General features: G+C 35.6%; 1 protein-coding gene across 2 annotated transcripts in view; it reads right to left on the bottom strand.

Moving 5' to 3' along the window:
• The window catches only part of LOC106879069 (protein odr-4 homolog), a 34,307-nt gene that overhangs the window by 3,754 nt on the left and 19,355 nt on the right, over positions 1-11,198 (bottom strand). For both annotated transcript variants that reach the window (XM_014928496.3, XM_089338932.1), the window contains exons 5-11: positions 10,589-10,625; positions 10,172-10,309; positions 8,546-8,722; positions 8,062-8,178; positions 5,381-5,465; positions 4,151-4,333; positions 2,996-3,097 (exon numbers count right to left, since the gene is read on the bottom strand). In XM_014928496.3, the coding sequence (XP_014783982.1) occupies positions 2,996-3,097; positions 4,151-4,333; positions 5,381-5,465; positions 8,062-8,178; positions 8,546-8,722; positions 10,172-10,309; positions 10,589-10,625 (839 nt within the window). The remainder of the gene's footprint in view (positions 1-2,995; positions 3,098-4,150; positions 4,334-5,380; positions 5,466-8,061; positions 8,179-8,545; positions 8,723-10,171; positions 10,310-10,588; positions 10,626-11,198) is intronic.

Here is an 11,198-nt window from a genome sequence, read left to right as displayed (position 1 = left end):
ATAGTTTCACTTGACTTACTAAATAAATTTAATAACCAAAATAATAATTAATATGGTATTGTATAGTTTTTAAATCATATTCTTATTACAACAATGTTGTTTGTTACTTCTGGAAGTATTGATAAAGTTTGGATGTGCACCATATATGGTCCCTCATTTTGTAAATATTAATATAGATTAGTTCATTGGGAACAGTGCTTGTTGCTTGTTTGGTTTGTATTGATGATTTGTCGACTCACTAAATTCTCCCTTCCATGGTTTGTGAATAACAATCATTTTTTAAGTAACTTTAAATTTGGTTACCCCTAAGAAATTAGTAAATTTGATTTCCATTGATATAGCCTTAAATATATACATATTTGGTTGGCGTTAGGAAGGGCATCCAGCTGTAGAAACTCTGCCAAATCAGATTGGAGCCTGGTGTAACCACCTAGTTCACCAGTCCTCAGTCAAATCGTCCAACCCATGCTAGCATGGAAAGCGGACGTTAAACGATGATGATGATATTGATGATATATATATATGTATGTATACACACACACATACACATATATATAGGGTGTTTTGGTTATCGCATGTACAGTCTTAAGTCCATTTTAGCAATAATTATGGAATTATCCGTCCGAGAAAATAATAAATATAGAAGATTATTATTAGTTAATTTAAACAATAAATTTTTTTATACCAACTAATTTAAATAGATAAAAGAGTTGTATTGAAGATGTAATTGTTTATATATTTTTTGTTGCAGTTACATGTAGGAGAAGACTTAGATACTTAATTATATACATTTATATACACACATATCTCATTATTGTATGTTGTGATGACAAGAGACTATCTTGGACATGAAAGGGTTTCAATTGGTAAGTGTTTGAGATATAATGAAGTGAATTTCGATGGTTGTGGATTGCACCTACTTGATTGTATCATCCATTAAAGTGTTTTTGTTGTTTTTTAATTGTAATTGATGTAAGATTGAATAGTCAATGCTCACGCTCATAATACATAGACATTTGAATTAATTTTTACAATCCAGCAGTCCTTTCACACGGGATTTCGTCTTTCTGAACCAAGGACCCTGAACTGACTTATATATACTGGAACTGTGATTATGTATGTCAGAAAAAATATAAGTCGAAGCAATTTGTTGGCCTTTTACGTTTTTTATAATTATTTATATATTATGTTATATATTATATTCATAGTATAAAATGTAATATTATAATATAAATAAATTATTGGATTGTCAATAGAGGTGGTAAGCTGGCAGAAACGTTAGCATGCCGGGCGAAATGCTTAGCAGTATTTCGTCTGCCCAGGCTATTCTTATTCTAGCCACTACACTCAGAGTAACCACCTCAACTACAAACTTGGTTGCCTAGGTAGCGAAAGCTATTAACTACTTCTAGTTTTTCCCCCTGGCATGTGATGGAATCTGTTTGCTGTACATCTTCAGTGTTTATTGTCCCTGTGCATCTGCCACACACAAAAACTATCTTTCTAGTTAACCTTTCTTTCATATTGTTGCACCTTTTATGTGTCCATAGCTTACATCAGGTACATCATATGGAGTTTCTACCCACCCTTTTTTTACAGATTGCGCAGGGCCATCTACCTGAAGTGGGTTGTGATTTGACAGCCTTCCTACTTACTAAGACTTTGGTTTTTGCTAGGTTAACCTGAAGGCCCTTCGATTCTAGACCTTGCTTCCACACCCTAAACTTCATCTCTATTTCTGGCAATGACTTGGCTAGGTCACCAGCATAGAGGAGCCCCCAGGGGCAGCCTGTCTTGAATTCCTCTATTATTGCCTGGAGGACTATAATGAATAAGAGGGGGCTGAAGACTGATCCTTGGTGAACCCTTACTTCTACCCAGAATTCTTCACTATACTCGTTGCCAACCCTAACCTTACTGACAACATTCCTGTACATGACTTGTACAGCTTTTACCAACCACTCGTCTATCGCCAGTTTCCACATTGACCACCAGCCTGGACAGTTTAACAGGATCTGGTAAGTCAGAAAACTGCATCGGATTCTGCTGTCTGCTTTGCATGGTTTCTACAGCTGGATGCCCTTCCTAATGCCAACCACTTTACAGAGTATAAATGTGAGCAATAGCAATATTTTTTTTCTTTCTAAATTTTAACATTTTTGGTGGGTAAGTTTAACATTTCATGTCAAATAAACCAGTATTTTTTTTTGCTGGATATCCAGTGTGCTACAAAGTCAAAAAGATTAAAATTCTCTGGGTTAATCAGAGGATAATCTTGCATCCCCATTTTTAAGCAAAGATACACCAGATCTCTTCATGTCATAAGAGATGACTAAAAGGGTTGATGTTGCAAAGGACATATGGCAATAAGAAAAATTGCCTCAAAATATACCCTCTAATTCATACTCCCATGGAAAGACAGATGATACAAGTAAATTACAGACCCAGAATTAAAACAGATAAAAAAAAGCAAACTAAAACAAAAACATAAAAAGTAGTAATATATATATATAGAAATGTGTATATATATATATATATATATATATATATATATATAACGTGAGAGAGTTAGGGGTTGGGGTTCAACCCACTAAGGGATAGTATCTATCCAGTATACTGCTGGGAGGGTACCCAATTGTTGCTACACTAGTGCTATACTAAGTGCAATCAATAGGAGCAGGTAAAAGTGGAGGTTTTACCCCAAATTTGTATAACAATTAGAAAATGGAGGATAATATGCTGAACCCAGCTACTTGCAGACGGTGTATCCCGTTGAATTCATTAATTTAATTCATAGCAAAATGAATTAAATTAATGAATTCAACGGGATACACCGTCTGCAAGTAGTTGGGTTCAGCATATTATCCTCCATTTTCTAATTGTTATATATTGTGCTTACTCCGGTATATATATATATATATATATATATATATATATATATATATATATAGATAGATAGATAGATAGATAGATAATAAAACTATAATATATTTACTCATATAGTATTTTGCAGTCGATGTCTTTGATAAATATATCGGCACATTAGAAGTTGATTGGAAGGCACTGCTTTTTTGCCGTTTCTCAATATCATCATCAACTGAAAAATGGAAAGAAATTTCATGAAGAATTTACGAAATATTTTCATAAAATAATGTTTTTTTTTTAAACAATCATATATTTTTAACATTTAGTCAAAGAAATAATGTGTGCAAGCATGAATATTGTGTGGTAAAGAACTTCCCCTCTTCCAACTGCAGGTGTTCAAATTTGATCCCAACTGCTGGGCACCTTGGGAGAATTGAAATGATAGGGTGTAGCATGGCTGACTGGACATTCAGCCTGTTTTGGTGACAGTACTTTTTGACACTAGAGGCATACACACACACACCCCTGTGCACAGAAATATAAACATACAGATAGAAAGAGTGAGTGAGAGAGAGAGAGAGACAGACAGACAAGGTTTATTAACTGGACATGAGTGACAAACACTTTCCCTATCCTCAAACATACAAAGAGAAATACGCTCACACACATGAACAGAGAGAGACAGAAAGAGAACAAGAGAAACATTAAAACATCTGTCATCTAAGCCAGCATCAAATTAGTGGCACCAAAATGGCTGTGCCCAAATGTCTCAATCTCCCACCTTGGGATAGTATAGATTGGGGTCAACCAAAGCCTTGTGAGTAAAATCTGAAAGTGGCAGGCAGAAACTGTATGGAAGCCTAAAGGAGGGAGCGACCTTGTTTTTGGGGTCAACTGCTTCCACACCAACATTTGGGCCATGTCTACCCTCCTGTTTTAGAAAGCACTGATCTTCCTCCTTGATTTAACCATTGAAATACTCCAAGACACTGAGTGTTAGACAAGATGAAGTCCTTAGCAAGGTAATTCAGATCAAAATGTTCCAGCCTTGACCATCCTGTGCTATATTCTAACATATCTAGCATTCTATTTTCCAATGTATCCTATTTCTTAAGGCAGTAAATGGTGATGTGAGGGAAATTTAATTACTATTTTTAGAAAGTAGAACAACCACAGAAGCCTTATCATTGGCTTGAAATATGTTAGAATCAATGTTAGAATCAATAGAATAATAAAGTACTTTGTATTGGTGTAGCTGAAGTGGATAACCAGGACTGAGACTTACCAGGAATTCTTTCACAGTTAAACTGTAGACATGGTTCTGTTAATGTGACATCAAGTAATTCTTGGAATCGGTTTATGGTTTCTTCAATTTCTTCATCTTGAAACATGTAGTCACAAAACTGAAATGGTCTGTCAGGAAGTGTTCCAAAGACTCGCACTGGAGTATCAAACACAGTTTTTGTAGCTTTAAAGGAAAACAAACAAAAAAGAAATGAAAAATAAAATATAACAAAAACATACAAAAAAAGGATCTGGCACATGTAACTGACACTAGAGGCATACACACACACACCTCTGTGCACAGAAATATACACATACAGATAGAAAGAGTGAATGAGAGAGAGAGACAGACAGACAAGGTTTATGTGTCATAGATAATGCATACACAATCTGATAGGCCAGTCACTGTTGTATTTGTCCCAAGATACTCACAGCTAATCACATGCTTTGATAAGTGTTGGCTGCTGCTGGGATGAATTTTTATCTCTCACTCTTTGAAATTGTGTTTTTTAACACAGCAAGTCCAAAAGAGATGTTATCTCGGGACAAATACTGCAGTGACAGGCCTATCAAAGTGTATATACATTAAGTATGAGACATAAATGGCTATAAGAAAAAAGAATTTATAAAAAAAACTAAAACTGTAAAAAATTAACTCCTTAGTTTACAAACTGGCCATATCAGGCCCAAATATTCTATCTGTTCAAAGTGACCAGATCAGGCCTCTCACACCTGCCCTACAATGTCATTCTAAAAATAAACAACCACACCATAGAAATCTCAAATATACAAGATAATGTATGATAAATTCAAAACAATGTGAATAAATGAGCATTGTATTTGACTTCTAAAAGTTAAAAGGTTTTACTGAATGAAAGGAACAAGCTATTTCTAAATAACAGAAGTAAATGGTGCTATGCACATATCATTTTGGCCATGGTTCTTCAATGTTCTGAATTCAAATCCTGCTGAGGTCAACTTTGTCTTTCATCCTTCTGAGTTCAATAAAATAAAGTACTAGTCATGTGCTAGGGTCAATTTAATCAACTTACACCTCCCACCCCTCTAACCAATATTTTAAGCCATGTTATTGACAGAAGGTAATATGTGTGTGTGCATGTGTGGGATGCGTGTGTAGGGGGGGATATGTGTGTGTAGGGGGACATGTGTGTAGGGGGAACATGTGTATGTGTGTTTGGGAATATAAATAAGTATTTATTAAATGACATACCAGCATCTTCCTCAATAACATCGATGTCTTCACACAACAGCTCACAGCGTGATACCAAGCTACGGATGATGTCACATTTAACAACCTGGATAAGATAAAATACTATGTTACATGCAACACACATATACACATATATACATACATATATATATATATATATATATATATATATATATATATATATATATATATATATATATATAATAATAATATTATTATTAGGGATAAAAATCCAAATTTACAGGTAAAAACTCAATTAAATTCAATTTATTAAAAATTAAAATTAAATGTGATAGTGGATTTTCATCGATGAGCTCATGAACCTTGGTTCTTTTCCTTAAAACTATATATATATATATATAAAGGATAAAATTATATTAATAATAATAATAATAATACCAGTCACCAGCATATATATATATATATATATATATATATATATATATATATATATATATATATATATATATATATATAGTGGGCCATCCCATAAATAATGCGGTTTTTTTCAATTGCATGAACTAAAAGTTGAAGGGGGATGGGATAAACTACCTGCATCAATTTGCTATAAAAGCAGGTAGTAATTTCACCTTGTCCTTATTCTTAGTGCAAGTTTTGAAGAGTGCAGTTCGATTTTAACAGTTATTTTTTCAAAGCTATAATGGAAGTGACAAAGCACTACTAATCTTCTATAGATTACAAGAGTAGAACATCGTCTTATCTCATTACCCAAATAATAAAATTTGGTGAGTGTCTGCTGGCGTCCCAAATGCCAGTCACCTGGTCCCTTTCTTTGTTTCACTCAGAACTACAGTTCCATCTGGGGGGAAAGCTGCAGAAAGATATGCCTAGTGACCAGGGACCACATCCATCCACTATTTAAGAATTGCTGCAAGTAGTGCAGCCTTCTTGCATATTTGTGTGAGTGTTTATTTGATTAGAAATACTTATGCAGAGAGGAAAAGACAACTAATAATTATTTCAATCAATAAAAATGATATAGTAAAATCGTGGCCAGCCATACATACAGGCATGTGTCCTCTACATCCCTCTCTCAGCTGAGAGATCTTAGTCTTGCAAGCTTGTAGGTGCCAGTGCCACATAAAAGCGTTCATGCCAATGTCTTGTAAAAGCATCCATGCTGGTGCCAATAAAAGCACCCGTGCCAGTGCCACGTAAAAGTGCCTGTACCAGTGGAATGTAAAAGCACCCAGTACACTGTAAAGCGGTTGGCATTTGGAAAGGTATCCAGCCATAGAAACCATGCCAAACAGATAAATGAAGCCCAGGCAGCTCTCCAGTTGGTCCAACGCATGCCAACATGAAGAACGGACATTCAACAATGATGATGATGATGGTAACTCTCATGAAAAAAGAAGAATTCAAATGCATAAAATGTATACACAAACAAAATGTTAACAAACAATAAACAGGTGCAGGAGTGGCTGTGTGGTAAGTAGCTTGCTTACCAACCACATGGTTCTGGGTTCAGTCCCACTGAGTGGCACCTTGGGCAAGTGTCTTCTACTATAGCTTCGGACCAACTAAAGCCTTCTGAGTGGATTTGGTAAACGGAAACTGAAAGAAGCCCGTCGTATATATGTATATATATATATATAGATATGTATGTGTGTGCATATGTTTGTGTCTGTGTTTGTCCCCCCAGCATCGCTTGATAACCGATGTTGGTGTGTTTACGTACCTGTAACTTAGCGGTTCGGCAAAAGAGACCGATAGAATAAGTACTAGGCTTACAAAGAATAAGTCCTGGGGTCGATTTGCACGACTAAAGGTGGCGCTCCAGCATGGCCGCAGTCAAATGACTGAAACAATAAACAGTGACAACAAATGGAAAATACAATAGAAGGAGAAACAGAAAACAATATATTTTTCTCTATCTTAAATATTTGCCATAATTTGATCAATTGCTGATTTGAGCAACTATTATGTCAATGAAAAAAAAAGAGGTGGAATTAAGCAGCAGAAGCTTGGGGAGGAGCAAATACACTCCAGAATAAATGGCATCTTAAGGTGTGCCTTGCAGACATGACTGCAATGGTGTTGTCAGAGAGAATGGTCACAGAGAATTGTCAGCAACACTTGCTAAACTAAGCATCCTAACATACATATTAAAAGATTAACAACCTGGATTAAGGCAGTATGAGAGATAACTTCATACCTCCCTGTTACGGCTGATTTGAGTGAAGCAAAAGTCACACTCGACAGAAATTTTCAGATCTATGAAAAACACGTTAGAATATTCTATTTTTTTCAGTCATTGGACTGTGGCCTTGTGGGACCACCAACTTGAAGGGTTTAGTCAAACAAATCGACCTCAGTACTTCTTGTTTTTGAAGTTTGGTACTTCTATTGGTCTCTTCTGCTGAACTGCTTTGTTACAGAAATGCAAACAAATCATCACTGGTTGTCAAGAAGTGACCAAACACAAACACACACATATACAACAGGCTTCCAGTTTCCATCTACCAAATTCGCTCACAGTGCATTGGTTGGCCTGGGATAACAGAAGACACTTGCACAAGGTACTACACAGTGGGACTGAAACCAAAACCACAAGGTTTCAAAGCAAGCTTCTTAACCATGCAGCCATGCCTGTGCCAATACGAGAGGAAAAAAAAAAAAGAATGGATCTTCAATTTCCAATTCTTTTCCTTTCTTACCTGTATGCCTTCTTGGACAGTGGCTTTGGGATTAACATAGGCACAAATTGTCATGACCCCTCGAATCCATAAACTGGAGGAACATTCGGTAATGGCAACGGCTGATTGATTGTCTTCCTGGGGGAGAAAAAAATGGTAAGGTGAGAATAATCGAAAGAAAATTCAGAAAGATTCATTTGTACAAGCATACATAAACCAATTATGGTCTTCCAAATAGAGCAGTCAAATCTCCCTCAAATCATAGTCTTAGAAGAAGCAGGACACATTGAATGAAGCAGTCCTAGATATACATAGTTTTTTCAAGTTGAACTGGATTAAACAACAACACACAAAAACAAACACTCACACACATAAACGCACACGCACGCACAGAGAGAGAGAGAGAGAGAGAGAGAGAATGAGAGAGAGAGAGAGAGAGAGAATGAGAGAGAGAGAGAGAAAGAATGAGAGAGAGAGAGAGAGAGAGAGAGAGAGAGAAACTTACATGTGGCAACAACAAATTCACTTTATAAATTTTCAGATTCAAACTTTTGTTTTGGAGTTGAATTTTTTGATTTTCACATGATGGTTTACTGGAAAGTTGTTGTTCTGAGTTCCTTAACTGACTTCCTATGGTAACCATTCCATTCCAAACACTGTCACAAAATGGTTGGATTCCAGTCTGGAAGACATTTCAAGACAAAATACTATAAGATAAAACTGAGCACATTAAATGAGGATAATATGTTTGTTGGTGAATACAGCAAAAATTGTTAATCATATTTTTTATCCTTTACTTGTTTCAATCATTGGACTGTGGACATACTGGAGCACTGCTTGAAGGGTTTAGTCAAAATAAATTGACCCCAATACTTACATATATATATATGTGTGTGTGTGTGTGTGTGTGTGTGTGTGTGTGTGTGTATACATATATTTCTTTTATTCTTTTATTTGTTTCAGTCATTTGACTGTGGCCATGCTGGAGCACCACCTTGAAGGGTTTTAGTTGAACAAAGGAAATGGATGTGGTCTTGTACTTATTCTATTGGTTTCTTTTTGCTGAAATGCTAAGTTACAGGGATGTAAACAAACTAGTGCCAGTTGTCAAGTTATGAGGGAGACAAACACAAGCTCACACACACACACACACACACACATACATGACGTGAAGGTGCATGGCTCAGTGGCTAGAGCATTGGGCTCGCAGTTGTAAGATTGCGAGTTTGATTCCTGGACAGTTTGATTCCTGTGTGCTGTGTCTTTGAGCAACACACATTACTTCACACTATTCCAGTTCACACAGCTGTAGAAATGAGTAGAGACATCACCAGTGTTAAGCTATATCAGCCTTTGTCATTCTCTTAGACAACATCAGTAGCATGGAGAGGGGAGACTGGTATGCATGGGCAACTGCTGGTCTTCCACAAACAACCTTGTCTGGACTTATGCCTCAGAGGGGAACTTTCAAGGTACAATCCCATGGTCTTTACTATTTTACTCTTTATATACATGATGGGCTTCCACATAGTTTCTTTGTACCAAATTCACTCACAAGGTATTGGTCAGCCTACAACTAAATAATATCCTGTGTAGAAGACACTTGCCCAAAGTGGGACTGAACCCCAAACCACAAGATTGCAAAGATAGTTTCTTAACCACACAGTCCATATCTAGTGAAGTGAGCATAAACAACGACAAAGGTGCCTATTTGATGACATAGTCAAAGTTAGAGTCTGGAGGACTGGTCATAACTGGAATGTCTTTCATCAATCATAGAGCTGTTCTAAGAGGGTTAGTAGGGGACTAAAAATAAGAAAAAAGATAAAGCAGTCCAAGGTACACCCTGGGGTGGTGGGGAACAAAGTGGTCAGTTATAGTTAGAATGTGTCAAAACCCATTATATAATTTTATATTTTTTACTGGTTTCAGTCAATGGAACGTGGTCATGCTGGGGCACTGCCTTTAAAAGATTTTAGTTGATTCTATCAGTTGTATTCAGTTTGGTATATATTTGATAGTCGATTTGATCATAGCCCCATAGCTGTGATCAAATCCATTATCAAATATAAACCAGACTGAATACAACTGATACAGTCAACTATAATAAAAATAATAATGAACAACTTACCAAAATTTTCTTAATAAAGTTACTACTCTTCATCTGTTTCGTTATAATAATTGGTAAATCTATAGCTACAGTAGTTTCTAATTTATTCCAATTGTCTGTGATTTGTTGACATTTCCAGTCTGCTGGCTGAAGAGAACTCTTAAAGAATAAAAAGTTTAAATATTTCAGAGAAAGCCATTTTGTTACCATAAATCTACTGAAATAAATTGCCTTTGTTTTAATTAATTTTGAAAATAATGAAGGATTTAGTGAAATAAGTTCCTCATAATTAAGCTGGTATTTGGAATACAAATTAGATGGAAATTTTTAAATTACATAATTTTAAGTTATTTATTACCATATTTTTGCTACAAATAAGGAGGTACGTTTTTTTCTTATCCTTTTTTTGAAAATCGTTAGAAATGTAGTGATACTTACTTTGAGATTTAAGATGTCTAAAGTACGACATGTGTATCTGATAGGTCGAATAAAGGAAAAAATACTTGAAGTTACTCAGAATTTATAACAAGTCATTTAAGGTCTTTGATACAAAATCATTTGAGGACTCAATCTTCCTCTAGATCTTATTCAAAACTCAATCTCAATGATTTTCAAATAAGATCATATAGTGTGTGTGTGAGTATGTGTGCACGTATACACACACACATATATATATATATATATATATAGGCAAATCAAAACTAAAAACAAAAATAAAAATAGCAAAAGTCAAAAGGACGTACACTGTGAATGTATTAGGTTGATGCTCAGTTTAAGATTGGAAAAAGAGAGTGTGTGACATTTTGAGCATGGTACTTTGTCAGAAAGAGGAAAGGTCTGGAGAGAAGGAAAAGAACATGTATGTATGTATGTATGTATGTACATATGTATGTATGTATGCATGCATGGATGTATGTATGCATGTATGCATGCATTTAAGTATAACAAGAAAATGTGTGCTTCTTTCAGATCGTCGCCAGTGCCCCTGGACTGGCTTGTGCGGGTGGCACATAAAAGACACCATTTCGAGCGTGGCCGTTGCCAGTAT

Source organism: Octopus bimaculoides, chromosome 21, assembly GCF_046866305.1.
Source record: "Octopus bimaculoides isolate indiv1 chromosome 21, ASM4686630v1, whole genome shotgun sequence".
Classification (NCBI taxonomy): Eukaryota; Metazoa; Mollusca; class Cephalopoda; order Octopoda; family Octopodidae; genus Octopus; species Octopus bimaculoides.
The sequence above is the reverse complement of the archived record's forward strand: the minus strand, read 5'-3'. Positions and strand labels throughout refer to the sequence as shown.